This window comes from Lynx rufus, unplaced genomic scaffold, assembly GCF_022079265.1.
Source record: "Lynx rufus isolate CCGP_SWC_20201006 ecotype Redwood Valley unplaced genomic scaffold, mLynRuf1.p SCAF_31, whole genome shotgun sequence".
Classification (NCBI taxonomy): domain Eukaryota; kingdom Metazoa; phylum Chordata; class Mammalia; order Carnivora; family Felidae; genus Lynx; species Lynx rufus.
The window spans coordinates 334226-353196 of record NW_025814847.1 but is presented as its reverse complement, the minus strand read 5'-3'; the positions used below and the strand labels follow the sequence as shown (position 1 = coordinate 353196).

The 18971-nt window shown below is 58.3% G+C and overlaps 1 protein-coding gene across 4 annotated transcripts; it reads right to left on the bottom strand.

Moving 5' to 3' along the window:
• Positions 1-1464: 1464 nt before the first annotated feature.
• On the bottom strand, positions 1465-17717 carry ARHGAP30 (Rho GTPase activating protein 30). 4 transcript variants are annotated; one of them, XM_047092873.1, is made up of 12 exons: positions 17526-17717; positions 11689-11791; positions 9315-9459; positions 8341-8423; positions 8075-8182; positions 7382-7509; positions 6471-6642; positions 6289-6392; positions 6125-6202; positions 5187-5582; positions 3973-4238; positions 1465-3880 (listed from the first exon to the last, which is right to left on the bottom strand). In XM_047092873.1, exons 1-12 carry the CDS (start codon positions 17620-17622, stop codon positions 2249-2251), a joined length of 3312 nt encoding a protein of 1103 aa, XP_046948829.1. In that variant the 5' UTR covers positions 17623-17717; the 3' UTR covers positions 1465-2248. The 4 variants fall into 4 exon arrangements, with proteins under 4 accessions (XP_046948829.1, XP_046948828.1, XP_046948830.1 ...); XM_047092872.1 differs by lacking the exon at positions 17526-17717 and adding an exon at positions 16122-16487 and having other exon boundaries at positions 9315-9455; XM_047092874.1 differs by lacking the exon at positions 17526-17717 and adding an exon at positions 16122-16487 and having other exon boundaries at positions 4144-4238; positions 9315-9455.
• Between the last annotated feature and the right edge of the window lie 1254 nt (positions 17718-18971).

Here is an 18971-nt window from a genome sequence, read left to right as displayed (position 1 = left end):
CCCGCGAGCCCGGGAGCCCGCGAGCCCGGGCGGCCGCCGCGCTCCCTCGGCGGCCCGGCGCTGCGCTCGGCGGCCCGGAAAGGGCGCGGGGCTCGGCGGGCCCGCGGTCCCGGCCCCGCGGCAGGCAGCGCAGGAGGGCGGGGACGCGCGCGCTCGGGGGCGGGGAGTGCGCTCGGCCCACAAAGGGGGGCGGGAGGGAAAGAACCGGGCTCGGCCCCCTCCCGCAAAACAAAGGCTTCCTCCCCGGGAGGTCCGCCACCTGAAAACGGGAACAAGATCCACGCTGCCCTGCCTTGCCGGCCCACCCAGCCCCTAGACTCCCGGCTCGCGTCCCGTCCCGAACTCACCGGCCAAGGCCGCCTCAGCCGCCGATCTCCCCCGACCGTGTTCTCCCTCTCCGGACTCGGAGAGCTCCATGGACGGCTGCTCATGCGCACTCCCGGCCTGCGGCCATGTTGCTGAGGGGCGGAAGTGTCTCTCTCGACCCGCCCAGGCTCTGAGCGGCCCCACTTCCGGCCGTTCCCGCTTGAGGAAAGAAGCGGTTGGGTGGGGGTGTCGCCGGGGCGTAGAAGAAGTCACTTCCTGGGGTCCGGGGAGAGTAACACTGGAGTATTTGTGGCATTCGGCAAGAACGGGAGAAAGACGACTGATGCGTGCTTCCATCTTTCTGCTGGACAAGGCGTTTTTAGGGGCAGAAGGGAGGGAGGTTGGCTTAGATCAAGGGAGAGACGTCGGACGGAGGCGCCATCTTTAACAAGGGCTACTTGGGAGGCCATCTTGGGTCGGGACGCTTTTTTGCTGTCCACGACGCTTTTTGCTGTCCGGGACGCTTTTTTGCTGGAGACGAAGATAGATTTGGGTATATTCCTTTGTAGTAGCGTCAGCAGTTGCTCACCCAAAGACCCCCCCAGAACTTCCAGTTTTTGTGAGGCCCTCCGTTTCTGTGAGAGGGATCTTGGTTCCCATTCCTTCTTGGTTAAGACCTACTCTTAATGGATTTGGAGCAGTGTGGTGTGATCAGAAGAGTTTAGCCTCTGGAGCCAGACAAACTCGGATCTCAAACCTGCCTCTGCCGCTTCTTACCGCTGAGAACATTGGCAAGCCTTTTGACTTAATCAGCCTCAGTTCTCTCATCTGTAAAATGGAGACACCAATACCAAACTTACCGAATCGTTATACGGACTAAGTAAAATCAAGGGTATAGGTGTTACGCTCGTAGAATACCTCGCCTTTACTGGTAGATCATGAGCGTTATGTAAATAGAAGTTTCTCTTCCCCATTTCCTGACCACCATGAACCCAGCTCTAGTTTCTAGCCACAGGTCTCCATGACAACAACTGAGGAAGAGCACCCTAACAACAACAGCAAGAAGACATCTTGCCAAATATGAAAATGTAATACCCGTCACCTAAGACTCTAGTTAAAAAAAAACACACAAAAAAAAACACGAGGCTTCACACTGTGTAGGTATAAAAGTACAACTTTTATTCTGAGGTTGCTTCTTACTAGGATGGAACATATGGCCCCAGCCTGTCTGGAGAAGCAGTCCCAGGGCCTGAGTTATGCTATTCCCCTTCCTTGAAATAGGAGGAAGTTATTCCAAAGGAAAAAGGAGAAGCCAGGGAGATCTGCAGAAGATCTCTCTTCCTAAAGGTGACTGGAGGCAGAGGGTGGGGATGCTGGAGAGGGAGCCAGTCCCTCCAACACACTTTGAGGACTTCAGAGAGCTTCCTTGACATGGTCCTCCTAATCTGGAGCTAGGAGAGTCAGGAGGTACCCAAGGGTCCAAGAGCAGAATAAGGATGGGCAACTCAGAAGTGTCGATGTGTGACAGCCTCTGACTTGGCCCCACCCTCCCCTCCTCCACCCTGGGCTTCCATGAAGGGAAGTACACAGCCCCAGAGGAGGCAGGAACTTATCTGGAGTTCCCTCTTCATTCTTCACTTTGAGAAACCTCTTAAGTTTTCTGCCTACGCTTTGTTCCCTTTGACCAATGACCCCGCTCCTTGGTAACAGGATCTCGGTGACTTTCTTGGGAACATCCTAAGGGATAAGTGCTTTGTGTCTGAGACAAGCTCAAGTAAACCAACGGAGGCAATGCTTCCCATAGTCGAAAAGAGAAGCTGGAGGGTCAAAGCCTATGGTGTTGGACACTCCAGCTGCTCGGGCTGCGGGAGAAACAGCCGGTCTGGGAATCTGGAGGTTCAAGACAACTTACTGTCCCCTTTGCCCAGCACTGTGGTCCTACTCACAGTCCCTCACCTCTCCCAGGGTTGGCCTGTGTTTCAAACGCATATGATCGGCGCTGGGGGGACAGAAGAGGGTCGGGGGGCTGGGGCTCCCTGGGGGGCAGACTAAGCCGACTCCGGTGTCCAGACCCTTCTGTGTCTTTGGGTGGGAGCTCCAGGCAGCTAAGTGGCCGAGAATAGGCAGGGATCACGCTACACGGGGAGGTTCTGGGGATGAGGCTGTAGTCCCCACCCCCCGTACAGGTCTGGGTCCGCCGAACTCCCTGGGCCTCAGTCCTCTGGCGGTCCCGGGCCAGGGCCACAGCAGCATCGAAAGAAAGACTGCCCCCATTCCTCCAAGAGGAACGGGAGGCTCGGGACCCCCAAGCCCTTTCCCCAGGAGTCCCATCAAGCCGGCCAGGCCTCGGGCATGGGTTTGCAGGTGCCACGTGGATCTTGCTACACATCGCACTAGGCATCTTGGCAAATTGTGGTTTGGGGGGCACCACAGGCACAGAGCGGACCTGTTGGACCTGAACCAGGCTGGAAGCCAGGCGCATGCCCACACCACCAGCTGAGCCAAGAGGACAGGGACACGGGTTGCAGCCCTCTGGAACGAGCGGCCCCTCGGGCTCCATCTCCTGTGGCCGGGGTGGCTGCGGGACCGCCTGTTCTGCCTCAGAGGACTGGGGGTTGCCCTCTTTGGCACTGCCAACCTCCAGGGGCTCTGCGTGTGACCCTTCAGGAAGGGCGTCCTTCTCTACACGGTCACCTCCAGCACTCTGGTCTCCCTCACGCTCCCCGTCCCCACTCTCCTGTTCCTTGCTGACCTTCCCTGCTCCTCCTTCAGCTGCTGCTTCGGGGCTTCTGCCGTCTTCACCACCCCCTTGGGCTTCTCTTGCCCCTTGGTTCTCAGGCCCCCTCTGTCCTTTGGCCTCGTCCTCTCTGCCTCCGTCAGCCTCTTGTTTGTGTACAGCTTCCCAGCTCCCCTCGGCAACTTGGGTTTCCTGGGCCCCGCGCTCCGGGTCCCTTCTGGCTTGTACCTGGGCTTCCTCTCCTTCCTCAGCCTCTTCCCCTCTCTCCTTGCTTTCTTTCTCCTCGTCTTTACCCTGCTCTCCTCCTGTTCCCACCGCACACTTAGCTTCCTCCATACTGCCCTCCTCCTGCTGACCACGGGACTCCTCTCCCTTGGCCTCTGGCTCTTCCCCACCCCCTTCCTTCACACTGACCGTCATCTCCTGGCTTTCCCCAGCCTTCCCTCCTCCCTCACCTGCTTCTCCATCCTCCACCTCGCTCTCCGGACTCCCCTCAGCCTCCTCTGGGACGTCCCGTCTGCCTTCAGGCTCAACCTCCCTGTCCTCCCCACCTTCCCGGCATGCCTGCTCTCCCTCAGCCTGCCCTGGAGCCCCCTGTCCCCTGCATCCTGCTGCCTCTTCTTCCAGGCTCCCTGGGCCCTCCCAGTTTGGGTGTTTGGGCCCCAGAAGGGGACTTAGGTCATCGTAGGCACTCAGGAAGACCTCCTCCCCACTCTCCTCTTCTCCTTCAGGCCCGGGGCCCGCAGAGTCCGGGGAACAGCAGCTGGGAGCCAGGACAAACTGTGCCTCATCCAGAGACAGGTCATCCAGGGGCGGCTCCACAGAGAACTCCTCCACCTGCGGGCATAGCACCGTGGCTCAGGACCAGGGGGCCCTGTCCGCCCTCTGGCCTCCCCAGCACCCCCAAACCCAGCACAGCTCCTTCTTACCTGAGGCCCGACTCTCAGGAGCTCCTCTAGGTAGCCCATCCCAGGGTCGTCCTCCCCAGGGGAGAAGGCTGCTCCTGCAGTTCCTGCCTTGGCCACCTCCCCATCTTCCACCCCCACCCACTCGGGCTCTGAGCTGCTTGAGTCCTCTAGGAAGGAGAAGGAATCCTGCACCTCCTGGGACAGGCAGTCCTCCAGGGCAGGGGCCACGTCCGCCGGGCCACAGTCAGCCGGGGGACCTGCGGCCGAACTTGCCTCCAACTTCTCATCTGTTGAGAGAAAGGTAGTCCCAGGAACACACAGGTCAAGACCAGCCTTGACCCTTTACAAAATGCATCTTCCTAGCACTGCTACCGTATCGGGACCAACGCCCCCGGCATAGATTTGGCCTGTGGCCAATGCTTTCAGACCAGCATCCCTACCTACTGGCTTATCGCTCCCGCCAGGTGCCAGGCACCATCCTGTACGTTTTACAGTGCGCTGTCTTATTTCGTCCCCCCACGACACAGCCCTATGATGTAGGGTATTTATCCCCATTTTACACATGAGGAAAGCGAGACCCAGAGAGATCTGTCCAAGGTCACGCAAACAGTGAGTGGCACGGCCCAATTTTGAACCCAAGTCTACTTAACTCTGTAGCCCGAGTCCTTCCCCGCTGCCCTGTGCTGCCTCAATACTTCTCATCAGTGACACTTCAGAACCTCTGAACTAACTCAACGGCAAATAGCTTAACCTAGGTCTCCAGTCCCACCGCTGTGACAGAAGCACAGCAACAATGACGGCGTCATAAGATCGCAAAAGAAGAAAACAAGCGAATGCCTGCAAAGTCCTTAACACAGCACATGGCAAGCAGTAAACCTTCAATACATGTTAACGATTAGTGTTAATCCTATATTATCACCAGCATCTATTATACAGCCCCGCCTTGTACTCCGTGATCCCTACTGTCTGAGTCTGACCCGGACTCCCAGTCTCGGGTACCTCAGTGATCTGAAGACTGCCGGGGGTCCTCTCTCTGTGGGTTTCACAGAACCTGATAATATTACTGGATTCCCACCCCCCCCCCCAGCCTGGAAGTCAGGGAGGCAGCCGAAGGTGACCACCCAGAGCCTGAGGACTGAGGCGTCTGCCATTTTCAGGACAGATACCTTGCATCAGAGCTTCAGCCTGGAATTCTAGTCCCTTCTCCCAGGCCTGGGAGATCCCCGGGGCCTCACCTGGGGGGCCGGGGCCGGGGCCAGGGCCCGGGCCGGAGGCAGGGCTTGGCCGGGGCTGTAGGGCGGGGCACTCAAGGCCTCGGGTGAGCCTGGCCAAGGAGACGTTGGAGATGATGTTTGGGGGCACGTTGAGGATGGAGGTGATGTGCAGTGGGAGGTTGACGTTGTAGGGGTCCGAGATGTGGACTCCAGCACAGCGCTCTGCTCGGCCGCTGCTCCCAGCGCGGGTCCCCGACCGGCCGGCCCGCGGCGTGCCAGGCTCAGAGCTGGTGCCGCCCAGCGCCTCCGGCTTCCGCTCCCGGTCACCCTCCGCCGCCTCCCCGGAGTCATTCTCCAAGCTGTCCTGCGGCAACGCGCTCGGCTGGGGATGGCTGGGTCCCGCCAGCCCCTCCGGCTCTGTGCGGGAGAGAGCGCAGGGCGGCAAAGGGGCCCGGACACCTCAGGAAGGCTCTGGAGAGCGAGCCCTGCTTTCTCAAGCCTGAGAGTTAGGACAGCCTGGAAGGCACCGGGCCCGGCTTCCCTTGGCCACCGCTGCGAACCTCCCACAGTGACACTTAGGAACCCCCCCCTCCGTCCCTCCGGCCGTCCCTGCCCCCCCCAACCCACACCCCGCTCTCTCCCCCTTTGTACGCTCATTTGAACACACCTGTTGATCAGATGATCAACTCACTATTGTAAACCCAACATCAGGTACTGTGGCTGGTGTATAATAAGCACTCATTACGTGTATATTTTTCTTTGAAATTAGCGAGCACACAGCCACGTGTACAGACACACAAACACGCAGCAGTGCACACACAATGGTCTGTCTCATCCATAACACTGCTATTCCCTTGCAGAGACACCCACACACGCGCACGCAGGTGTTCATCAGCCTCTGCATGCACGCGCGCACACACGCGCACACACACACACACCACATGCACACCTGTACTCACCATCACTGACCCCAGCCGCAGCACTCAGTGAGTCCATGCTCTTGGCTGGCCGCAAGGTCCCCTTATCGGATTTGTCCTCTGCAAGACATGAATGTTTGTAGGGCCAGGGTCCTGCTCGCCTTCAGCAGAGCGCCCCCCCCCCCACTACGTCCCTCCAGACTCACCTCTGTCCTCAGCGCCCCGCGGAAGTTTACGCTTGGTCTCATGGCCAGAGCGACCCAGGTTGAAGATAGATTTCCACTTCCTGACCTTCAGAGACCCTTTCCTCCTGGAAGGAATGGAGAAGTCATTGGGGTTGGAGCCTGGTGGTCAATGTCGGGGAGGAGGGCCAGGAAGGAGACCTTACTTGTGCTCCGCAATTTCAATGATAGTGTGGTAGGGCCGTATCTGCGGGGGTCCATCACCAGCCTGCAGGTTGCTAGGCAGATTGTAGGGCAGGGACCTGGGCATAAGGTCCTCGGGGCTGCCTGACGCCCGGGCCCCTGGAAGTGATCGCCATCCACACTCCATTTCACCACCTAGCGAAAGAAGAGGAATTGGCCGGCCAAGAACAGAGATGACAGGGCGCCTGGCTGGCTCAGTCGGTTGAGCATCCGACTTCGGCTCAGGTCATGAGCTCACGGTTCGTGAGTTTGAGCCCCGCGTCGGGCTCTGCGCTGACCGCTCAGAGCCTGGAGCCTGCCTTGGATTCTGTGTCTCCCTCTCTCTCTGCCTCTCCCCTGCTCACACTCTGTCTCGCTCTCTCGCTCTCAAAAATAAATACATATTTAAAAATTTTTAATAATAAATAATTATAATAAATAATAAAATAAACATGTTTTAAAAAAGAGTTGAAAGAGGGCCTCAGCTCCCTGTAGAACCCTCCCACCCACCAACTAACCGCCAGGCTAAGGATATACTCAGAGGTCTTGGGAGACAGACCCTCTGTGTCTGGGCTCCTCAAGAGGGCGTCCTCGGGGACAAGGGTCAGGAGATCCCAGCACACCGGCCAGGTGGGCTGGGGTAGGAATGATCGGTCAGTGGCCCCGAGAGCCAGGATGGTGATTAGAAGGTCAGGCTATGCAGGAGAGGTTTGCTCAAGAACGGACTAGGCCATCACCTCTCCAGGATCTTCTCCATGTGACCACAGCTGTGAGTCTCAGCTGTCTCATCTGCAAAACGGGGAGACTGAACGAGGTGGCCTCTGAGGCCCTCTGTGACCCTGACATGACTCCCCAGACAGACTGTGGTGGTGTGGTGGCTGGGAGGGACACTCACTGGAAAGGGCAGCGCCCCCAAAGAGCTGGTCCACATGCGTGAGGATAAACTCGACCACGATGGACTGCACCCGCACCTCCATGAAGGCTGCTGTCCCATTGAAGCCCGAGGCCTCTATGTCCTTAGACCTGTGGAGACGTGGAGTTATTCCCCTCCAGCCCCACCACACTTCCCCGTCTGAATTCTCCCTAAAAATACCCCCATCCCCCCTCCCCTGCGTGCCCTTAACCTCGTCCCCACCTCTTAAACCACATGCGTGATTCAAGCCTCAAATGCCTTCCTTCAGGAAGCCCTCTGGGAATTCACTCCCGTCAGAATTCACCTCTAACCTTTGCACGCGAGGGTGCCTCGTTATAATGACTCTCAGGACTTCTCATAGTCTGCCTTACACCACGGGGGGTGATATACAGGCCAGATCTCCAATAGACCGCGAGACGTTTGCTCGACACACCTTCAACAAGGACTCTGAGCTCGGGGACACGGCACCAGAAGACACAAGGCCTCGTGTCCAGTGGGTAAGCCCCGTCCCGCTCAACGTAATTGCGAAACCCCCTGTTTCTCACCGGGCTCTAGGAGGCCCCACCCCCCCTCCCCAGGGCACCCCCATAGCCACGCCCCTTCCTGGGGCAGCCTCTGGGGGCTGGGCTCTGCCAGGACCCCCCCCCCCCCCAGGCTGCTCGCACATGTGCCCACCTCAGCAGGTTGGGGGCCCACACGATGGCCAGGTTGCGGGCGTGCATGTTGGTCTGAGCACTGAACGAGGCCATGTGTACCAAGTGCCGCGTGAGGAACTCCAGGGTCCTGCAGAAGGGGGGCATTGTGGGCCGGGGGTCACACAGGGGACGCCCAGGGCCGGGGTCGGATTGAGGTCTGGGAGCCGGAAGGGAAGAGACAAATCGAGGCCCCAGGGTTGCGTGGGGCGTGGGGCGGCCCTCTGGGGAGGGAGGAACCCCACACACCTGTAGTTTGGGAGAGGGAGTTCTCCAAGCACCTCGAGGATCTTGATCAGACGCTCCGGCTCCAACTGCACTGCCACGGCCTCCTGGTGGGGAGGAAGGTTCAAGAACCGGGCCAGCCGGCCCGCGCCGCCCTTGCTCACTCCTCGGAGCACTGAGCCCCACCGACAGAAACGGCCTGTGCTGCACCCCACCCCATCCCCCAGCCCAGCTCTTCGGAAGCCACGTGATGAGTAGACAGAGCCCAGAGCTCGGGGCCCACGGCACCTGCTGCTGGGTCTCAGCCCTGCCACCCCATAGCTCTGCGACCTTGAGCAACTCCCTGCCGCTCTGCCTTGGCCTCCTCCCCCGGTGCCGCTCCGGTACAGGAATACCCCCGTGGTCCCTCCCTGCGGGTGTTCCAGGGGCCGTGGAGTTACTCCGAGGTGCCCAGGGAGGCCTGCGCCCACACGGTCCGGCCGGCGTGGGCTGAACTGCGTGGGCCGCTGCTCCCGGCTCCTACAACCCTATCGTGCTCGACAAAATGCAACTCACTCTTTAAACGCTACTGAACTCAAGAGAGCATTTTTGTCCTGCGTTCCCTCACTCAAAAGCTGTCCAGGATCCAGTCCGCTGGTGGAGGCGCGCTCCGGGGCAAGTTTTGACTTCTAAGAAGGGTTCTCCTTCTCTCCCACGGAGGGAAGCTCTGGCCCAGGTGATTTCCCAGGGCCCTCTGCTCTCCGCCTGGGTTCTACGTCCCCCAGCCTCATCCCTGCACCGTGCGTGAGCCGCAGGCCCCAAGGGAAGGAGGGGAGGCGAAGAGAAGAGGGGGGAGATTGGCGGGAGGGGGGGGTCTTTTCCTTTTCACGTGGTCTCTGTCATTCGGGATCGCCAGCACTCTGTCCGGCCGTTGAACACCCACTTGGGACATCGGCGCCAGGACGATCACCCCTCATCCTCGTCTCCTCCCCCCCCTCCCCCCCGACCTCTCAACTCACAGCAAACTTGTCATAGAGCCGGTAAGTGAGCAGAGGGTCTGGAAGTTCCCTGAAGTAGGCCTTTAACAGGGAAGAGACACAATGGATGTCCTGCAGGTAAACATCTCTCCGCAGGTCCGGCTTCCGCTCTGCCTCAAACTCCTGCCTGGGGAGGTGCGGAGTGTGAGGAGTGGGGGAAGGGGGGTGGGGGGGGCAGTGGGAGAGGCGGGGGCTGTGCGGGTGGGTCCGGGCAGGGTCGGCGGTCAGCAGGCTCGGGACTTGGGAGGAGGACGTTGGGGCGTGTGTGTCCGTGAGGCAGCAGACGCAGGTGCACCTGTCGCGGTGCCCGGGGGGTGTGCAGGCGGCCGGGTGGGTAGGGAAAGGGACCCGTGCGTGCGGGCACAGGGAGACGCGTCGGGGATGGAGCCGCGGGGGGTGAGCGGCAAGGCAGGGGGGCGTCCGAGCCAGTAAGGGCGGAGGGGTGCGCCTGCACGTGCTTCTGGGCTCGTGAAAAGGTGGAGGGGACGCAGATCTTAGAAGGAAACATAAGTGTAACTCTTCGTGGTTACAGCCAACAGGTTCTCAGATAAGACGTCCAAGAGCACGAGCGGCCAAAGGACAAACAGATACACGGAGCGTCACGTGACAAACTTTTGGGCGCCAGAGGACAGTGTCACGAAAGCCAGGACAACCCACAGAATGGAAGAAAACATGTGCGAAGCACAGATTTGCTGGGGCGTTTAGTATCTGGACCGTGTGAAGAATTCTTACAGCTCAAAGGCAACAAATAACCCAATTTAAAAATGAGCGAGGCGGGGAGGTGGGGGGAGGGGTGGCCGGGTGGCTCAGTCAGCTGAGCATCTGACTGTTGATTTCGGCTCAGGTCGTGATCTCATGGCTTCGTGAGTTCAAGCCCTGCATCCGGGTTTGCGCACTGACCACAGAGCCTGCTTTGGATTCTCTCTCTCTCTCCCTCTCTCTCTGCCCCTCCCCGACTTGGGCTCTCTCTCTCTCTCTCTCTCTCTCTCTCTCTCTCTCTCAAAAAGTAAATGGATAAACTTCAAAAAACAAAAACAAAACGAGCAAAGGAGGGGCGCCTGAGTGGCTCAGTCGGTTAAGCATCTGACTTCAGCTCGCGTCAGGATCTCACAGCTCGGCTGGTAAGTTGGAGCCCCGCGTCGGGCTCTGGGCTGACGGCTCAGAGCCTGGAACCTGCTTCGGATGCTGTGCCTCCCTCTCCCTGCCCCTTCCCTGCTCACACTTTGTCTCTCTGTCTCTCTCTCTCTCTCTCTAACGTAACTAAGCCTCAAAAAAATTAAAAAATAAAAAGATCTACAAGGGAGTAAGAAACACACAAGATGTTCGGCGTCATTGGCTGTTAGGGAAGATGCGAATCCAGGTGACACATGACTTCACATCCGCTGGGATGGCCGGCGGGATGCGGGGAAATTGGAGCCCTCGTGCCCGGCTGCTGGGGGTGTGAACTGACGCCCGGCCACGGAAAACGGTCCGGCAGCTCCTTAGAAAGTTCGACATGCGACCCAGCAAGCCCGCTCCCACGTGTCTACCCCAGAGAACTGAAGCCGCCCGTCGGCACCAATGCCGGTGGGCGAACGTTCGCGGCCGCGCTGTTCCTCGCAGCCAAGAGGCGCACTGTCCATCGGTCGATGTACAGATGAACCAAATGCGGTCGAGCCGGAAACGGAGGTGAAGCAGCGGCAGGTGCGACAACGTGCACGAGCCCCTGCAGACCCGCCACGAAAAGAAGCCAGACACAAAAGGGTACGTAATACGGTTCCGTTTGTATGAAACGTCCGGAACGGGCGAGCCCGCGGAGCCAGGTGGTGGACCCGTGGCGGCCAGAGGCTGCGGGAAAGGGGAAATGTGGAGCGACTGCTTTGGGGGTTGATGAATGTTCTGGAATGAGTGGTGATGGTGGCATGCCTGGCCTTGTGAATATGCTAAAAATCGCTGAGTCGTACGTATTTACTTTTAGTGTTATTTTTTTTGTTGTTTATTTAGTTTTGAGAGAGAGAGAGAGAGAGCAGGGGAGGGGCAGAGAGAGAGGGAGACACCGAATCGGAAGCAGGCTCCAGGCTCCGAGCTGTCAGCACAGAGCCCGAGGCGGGGCTTGAACCCACAGACCGTGAGATCATGACCTGAGCCAGCGTCGGTCGCTCAACCCACTGAGCCCCCCCAGGCGCCCCTGCGTCATACATGTTTAAATAGCGAGTTTTATGGTGTATGAGTTATATCCAAGTTTTTAAAACTGGGTGGGCGTATATGGGAGTGGAGACATGCACCTCCTGAGGAGACTCCAGAGTCCACGCTTCCTTCTCCCCGCTTCCCTCGCCCCTCCTGGCCCACGGAGCCCTCCCCTCCCTGCCTGACTCACCGGAGCTTCTGGATGTTGGAGGAGACCCCCGAGAGGCGGTAGATCCCATCTACTACCCCGTATTCCTCCACGAACTCTGCACAGCTCCTCAGCACCTGTGGCACTGGGGACACAGACGACACAGAGAAGAGAGATCAGCAGGTCTGGGAGGACAGAGACCGCAGGGGATCTGAGAAATGGAAGCATCGGGGACGGGGGTTTGGGGAGACTGAAGGCAGAGCTCGCGGAATAGCCACCTGTCGCAAGGAGTCTCAGAGGGCCTCGGCCCCCGGTCTCTCCGTCCATTGGGTCCAGAGCCTCTGCGAAAATCCCCCAGGTGAGGGGGGAGCACACTGCCTGTCCAGACCGCCCACTGCTGCTAGAAAGTTCTGCCTTTTGTTGAGCTGAAATCTGTCTCTCTGTAATTACTAGCTGCTACCCCAGAATCTTCGAAGGGGCAGCAGTCTGCTTGGAAGGAGACTCGGAGTAAAAGGACGGGTCTTGAAAGTGCATTTATTTAGGGGCGCCCGGGGGGCTCAGTCAATGAAGGGTCTGACCCCGGATTTCGGCCCGGGTCACGATCTCACGGTTCGTGAGTTCGAGCCCCGCATCAAGCTCTGTGCCGACAGCGCGGAGCCCTCTTGGGATTCTCTCTCTCCCCCCTCTCTCTGCCCCTCCCCTGCTCTCTCTCTCTCTCTCTCAAAGGAAATACCTAAACTTAAAAAAACAAGGAAAGTACATTTATTTAACACTCTATAGAAAATGAAGCAGCGTGAGTTGTCCGGACCCACAAGGCGCAGGGCTGACGGGGACTGTTGTCGAGCCAGGAGGCCAGCGCGTGCGTAGTAGGTCTGTCATAGGAAGGCGCACAAGATCGCGGCAAACCTGCACACAGGTCGGTGCAGGAGAGAAGCAGCGATGTGCCAAGCTCTGTGCATTAGGTATCCTAGTCCTCATTCTGCAGAGGGTCAGAGAAGTAACGAGTGCCCAGTATTACCAGCTAGCACCAGGATTCCCATCCAGGGGTGCCAAAAGTTGCCTTCTCTTTCCCACCCTGGGCCCCCTCCCCTGTTGCCAGACCGTAAGCTCCTGAAGGACAAGATCTAAGTGCGACCGGCTGTGTGTGTGTGTGTGTGTGTGTGCACCCTCTCTGAGGCCCAAACAGAATGTTACTGATTTTGACATCCCTCATGTTTTCTTTTTTCTTTTTTTATGTTTATTTATTTTTGAGAGAGAGAGGGAGAGAGAGAGAGAGAGAGACAGAGACAGAGACAGAGCATGAGCGGGGGAGGGGCAGAGAGAGAGGGAGACACAGAATGGGAAGCAGGTTCCAGGCTCTGAGCTGTCAGCACAGAGCCCGACGTGGGGCTCGAACTCACGGACCGAGAGATCATGACCTGAGTCAAAGTCGGACGTTTAACCGACTGAGCCCCCCAGGCGCCCCAACATCCCTCATGTTTTCTGACATGATGTCTCAGACTCGGGAAACCTTCCAACGCCCTGTGTGAAACCCTGTCTCCAGAAGGTTTCTCTTGCGAAAGCTTTCCCTGCCTTAAATCTTCTGCTCCATAAACACTTTGCTTCAGCCCAGTCTTCACTGCTCGGCCTACAGATGGAGGATAAAAGAGAAACCCTTCAGCCTGGTGCATAAGGCCCTGCAAAGGCCGGGCCCAGCTGCTCTCCCAGCCTCGGCTCCGGTTGCCTCTCCGACAAGCCCTAGGATCCGGCTCTTTGCTGCTCCGTGAACACGCCTTGGCCCCGTAACTCGTGACGTTCCCTTGCCTGGAAATACCCTTCCCTCTGTCTTTGACGGGTGAACTCCGATGCGTTCGCCAAAACACGCCTCAAAGATCACCTCCAACTCTGAGCCCCTTGCTTGTATCTGTATCGTGGCACTTACCACACTTCATTATCACTACTTTCCTTTGTGTCTCCACCTCTGAAAACCAGTGACATGTTCCCCAGCATCTAGCACGGTGTGGAAACAGCAGGTGCTCAATAGTGGTGTATTGACAACTTGGGGAAGAAAGCCATCAGGTATGAGGATGACTAACATTCCCTGGAGGTTGAACTAGAGAATATTGCCCAAGACAAAACACTAAGTTCGATTCACCAAGACTTTCCAGAGAAATCCCTCTCCCGTGTCAGTGTCACGAAAAGCTGTCTCTCCTCAGCCATCTGGTTTTTTTTTTTTTTTTTCCTTCTGGGCTTTATGAGTCTTAGACCTGATTATGTTCACCTCTTTAGTTACCAGGAAGCTCAGAGCCCACATCTAGAAACCATATAGAATCACCCGATACGCACTTCTGGGCACGGATCTTGACCTTCCTCTCATTCCCCCTTCAACCCAATTCCCTCGGTCATTGTATTCTATGTTTTTGTAAAGTGTTAGCTTTTGGAATCATCCATGCCAAGTTCTTGGTGGGATGAAGTAATTAATTAGAGAAATATAGAATGAAGGAAATAATCAATAAACCCATTATTCACTATTGTAAACCCTCCTCATGTGGCCTGGTGTCCACACCCTTTGTCCCCCACCCCCACCCCAGAGCCAGGACTTGGGTGAGACAAGGAAGGCGCAGGTGCGGGATTTACGGAAGCACCCATTCCTAGAGCTGTGCAAATGCTAACTGTGCACAAACACGACCTTCAGAAGAGCATGGAACTCTTGATCTCAGGGTCATAAGTTCGAGCCCCACATTGAGTGTACTAAAAAAATTAATAAGTAAACTTTTTTTTTTAAATTTTTTTTCAACGTTTATTTATTTTTGGGACAGAGAGAGACAGAGCATGAACGGGGGAGGGGCAGAGAGAGAGGGAGACACAGAATCAGAAACAGGCTCCAGGCTCTGAGCCATCAGCCCAGAGCCTGACACGGGGCTCGAACTCACGGACCGCGAGATCGTGACCTGGCTGAAGTCGGACGCTTAACCGACTGCGCCACCCAGGCGCCCCAAAGTAAACTTTTTAAAAAAGGAAGGAAGGGAGGGAGGGAGGGAGAGAGAGAGAGGAAGGAAGGAAGGAAGCAAGGAAGGAAGGAGGAAAGGAGGAAGGAAGGAAGGAAGGAAGGAAGGAAGGAAGGAAGGAAGAGGGAGGGAGGGAAGGAAGGAAGGAAGGAGGGAAGGAAGGAAGGAGGGAAGGAAGGAAGGAGGGAGGGAGGAAGGAAGGACAGAAGGAAGGAAGGAAGGATGGAAGAAGGAATGAAGGAAGAAAGGAAGGAAGATAGGAAGAAGGGAAGGAAGAAGGAAAGGAAGGAAGGAGGGAAAGAAGGAAGGAAGGAAGGACAGAAGAAGGAAGGAAGGAAGCAAGGATGGAAGAAGGAAGGAAGGAAGGAAGAAAGGAAGGAAGGGAGGAAGGGAGGAAGGAAGAGGGAGGGAGGGAAGGAAGGAAGGAAGGAAGGAAGGAAGGAAGGAAGGAAGGGGGAGGGAAAAAGAAAGGGGCACTCTGGGTGCTGTGGTGGCCCTAGGTTGAGGGCTTCCTTAAATTTTGCGCCTTGGTCACCTCTCTTGCCTCACCTTAGTCCTGGCCCTACAGTTCACCATCCATCCTTCCACTTCCTGTGCCCATTTGCCAGGGCCCCCTGACCTCAGGTTCCCAGCACTGAAGAAATGGGGTGGACCCTCCTCAGGTGCCTAGTGCCACACCAACTCTCTTGGCCACCATGTTACTCCATTGACTCATAGATAGTCCGCTGTCACCCAAGGCCTAGGTCCTTTTCACATGAACTACATCCAAGCCAGATCCTCCCCATCCTGCCCTTCTCTGTTGATTCTGAATCTCCAGAAAAAGCCCTTAAAGAAGGTATTAGAGAGCCTAAGGAGTCAGAGCCACGGAGGAGGTGGGTCATGGAGATGAAAGGAGAGATAACAGGCCGAGAGATGGGGTGGGGCGGGGGGAGCGTCAAGGAAATAGAGATCAGAGCCATGGCATCAGAGACGAAAGTAAGAGACAGGGCTGAGGTGATGGAGTCAAGGGCTGGAGACCTCGGGGAATGGAGGCGGGGTCCGGGAGGAGGGCCCAGAATTTAGAGACTTCGAGGATCAGAAATGCTACCTGACCAGGGTAGCAAAGAGATAAACGTTAGGGAAAGAAAGAACTCAGTAGAGGTAGGGCTTGGGGAAGGAAGAGATGGCCCCGGGGCAAGGAGCTGGGAGAGGGTGCTGAGACGGAGTGAAGACAGATGGAGAAAACCAAGATCCTCAGGGAGGATAAATGAAGCAGAAACACAGACCGTGAGTCTTGGGTTGAAGAGAGAAGCCATCACCAGCCTCTCGCTGACCTTTCACTGTCCACCTGTCTGTGCCCAGGGAAGGGGTGGAGAGGGAGAGGTACCCGAGATCACTCCACCCTTGGGCTCAGGTGAGATGCTGGGGAAGGGAAGGGGGTGCTCCTCTCCTCCTCTGGGTCTCACTAGGACCAGGCCCCAGCAACCTTCCAGAGAACACGCCCCTCACCTGCTGGGAATGCAGACAGGCCAGGAGGGGATACAGGAGTGGGGTCTGGGCCGGCTGGGGGTTCCGTGTTTCAACATGGCGCTGGCGGGGGCCACGGGGAAGGGCAGCCCCAGGATGAGGAGACTGAACTGAGGGTTTGCAGAGAACTGGAAGCACATCAGCCCCATTGGATCACGTGGCCCTTGCTTGGCCCAGAAGTCATCATTCTCGAGAGGAATCGCTTGTAAAGGAGTCAGCCCTGTGCTGGCAGTCAAGCTCTTCACGGCGAGAAGAGAAAGGCAGAGCAAAGCCTTCGGGACTTCAGCTCTTTAAGACTCTCTGGGGCCCTGGGTTTCCCTGAACGGAGGCCGGTGGGGATGGGGGCCCCTGGGGGAGGAGAAAAGGGGAAGGAGGTGTCTGGGGATGAGGGGGCGGGGCTACGAGCAGGAAATGAGCCGGGAACCACCATCACCCTCCCGGACTGAAGGCACCACAACCCAGAGCAGAGAAGAGGAAATGACAGATTGGGGTGGGGTAGGGTGGGGGGGTGGAAATCGTGCCCTTCTCTGGGAGGAGCTCGGAGGGGCACAAACAAGCTGGGCTGGGCCACTGGGATACCTGCGTTCAATGTCAAATCAAGGCGAAGTTTGTGAGTGGCCACTCCGTGCGGGGATGAGCCCGGAGTGGGCCCCCGTCCTCCTGGCTTCTGAGCCCCTCCAGGGAACTCAGGGAGGCAGCCGACAGGCCCCACACCCACCTCCTTGCACCCTGCACCCCTGCCCTCCGACCAGCCCCGGGGCATCTCTCTGACCCTTCCCGCAGCCCACATTTCAGCCGCTTCTGCCCTCGCCCCTCCACTCCCAACCCAAACCCGCTCCTCCTTTGCACAGGGAGAGTCACAGAGACTGGCAGAGGGAGAGGCCAACCCACACCCTCACCTGCGGCCCGGCAAGACTGCAGAGGGCCCCGAGCCCTGCGACCATGGCCCCGGGGTGCTCTCCTCCAACCAGGAAACCCCCGTGCGCCCCAGCGCCACCCTCAAACTCTCCTGGCACCCTTCTCCTGTCCCCTTTCATTCAGACCCAAGGCCCGTCCATGGGCCCTTTCGCCATTCGTCCCCTGGCCCTGTCCCGCCGCCTCCCGTCTCCAGCAGTGATGCCTTCCCCTCTCTCTTGCCTACGCCTCTCGGTCTCCCAGCTCTCCGGCCTCCCCACCCACAGGTAGTTACACAAGGGGGCTCCCCTGTCTCCTCTGCCGCCGAGCCACATTTCCTGCCGCGCCTGCTTGACAGCCGCCTGGGCGCTGACCCCGAGCCACTGCCCCTTCGCCACGGGCACCTGGGAGCTGCCTCCGTCCCTGAGGCTGGACCGGGCTGGAGAGGCTCCGGGCCCCCCACCCAACAGCAGCCCTGAGCCACCTCCTTACCCTCCTGGCCGGAACGCTGCAGCTGCTCCTGTAAGTCGCACCCAAACACCCTCTCCTTGGAGCTGCCCTTCTTCTTCCCTTTCTGCCGAGACTTCATGGCTGGAGCCCCCAGGTCCTGGCCCAGCCACCTCTCTGCCCCCCAAGACCTTTGCCCTACCGGTCCCCCATAGGATCCCAAGCCAGTCTTTGGGCTTGGCCCGGCCCCAGGGGGCAGGGCTCCGAACCAGGGCGGGGTGGAGGGTGGCCTGGGCCACGGGCCGCAGCTCGCGCCTCTGGGGGCCCCGGCCACACGGAAGCGGCCGTGGAAGAGGAAGCCGCCGGGACCCTGACAAGAAGCTGTGTCTCGTGGCCCAGGCTGGCACTCGCCCCTCCGGCCCTGCTCAGCCCTGGGGGAGCAGGAAGCCGTGTGGCTCCTCAAACCCGCTTCCTGTTAGAGCATCTTTGCAACCACAGGGCCTGGGGTGGGGGAGGCAGCCGACATTCACATCCTCAACCCAGCGCTGGGACTTCGCTCATTGGTCAAGGGGAGGTGATGTCAGAGCCCCGGGGTGGGGTGGCGGCGCCTGGGGCGTGAGCAGGTGCCTGACACCCTCGGAGATCAGAATTCGGGGTTCCGAGGCGGAGACAGGGGGCCGGCCTGAGAGCGAGGTGGCACAGGGCCGTGCGGAGCCCCCAGGAGGATGCCAGGCTGGGCCCCTGGCGGGCCTGTGACGAGTCCCATTACCTCGCTGAGCCTGTTTCCACACATGTGACAAGGAAGGGGGTGAACTAGGTGATCTCTAATCCTTCCAGCTCTTTCCACGGAACTCATTGGAGGGCCAGCTTCTTTGTCTGCAAAGAGCGTGCACAGCATTCTGCCTCCCAGGCCCATTTTGGTGACGCTGGGGCACGACACAGGATTGACAACAGGGCGCACAAGGGCGCCGGCTGTCCCAGAAGGACCCGGGGACTCTGGGAGACGGCAGAGGGCCTGGCGGGGACACGTCTTTCCCCTTTACCTCCCAGCCACAGACACGCTCTCTCCTGCCCTACTCGGGGCCGCAGGGAGGACGATGCAGAGGGAGAATCGAGTTGTTCAAGGCTCACACAGCTCAGGGGCAAGACAGGAACCAGGCAGAACAGCTTTTATCTGTTTATTTAAAAACAGAATATCATTTTATATACAAATATGCACATATTTACACAAAATGTACACACGAGGACCCCAGATCTTTGGGCTCCACATCCAAAGTCCTGAGCTGGCCAGGGGAGCAGGGGGTGAAATCCAGCTGTTTTCGGGCCAAGTGGGGTTTGGGTACAAAATCCTGGCGTTCTGGCTGAGTGTGTTTCGGGTGGGCAAGGCAACGGTGGACCGTATCTAACCCCAGCACCCCCCCAAAACTTCCAAGAGAGCCCCAAGCTGGTGACCCAGAGTTCCCTGGGGGAAAGGAGACATTCTTGCCTCCA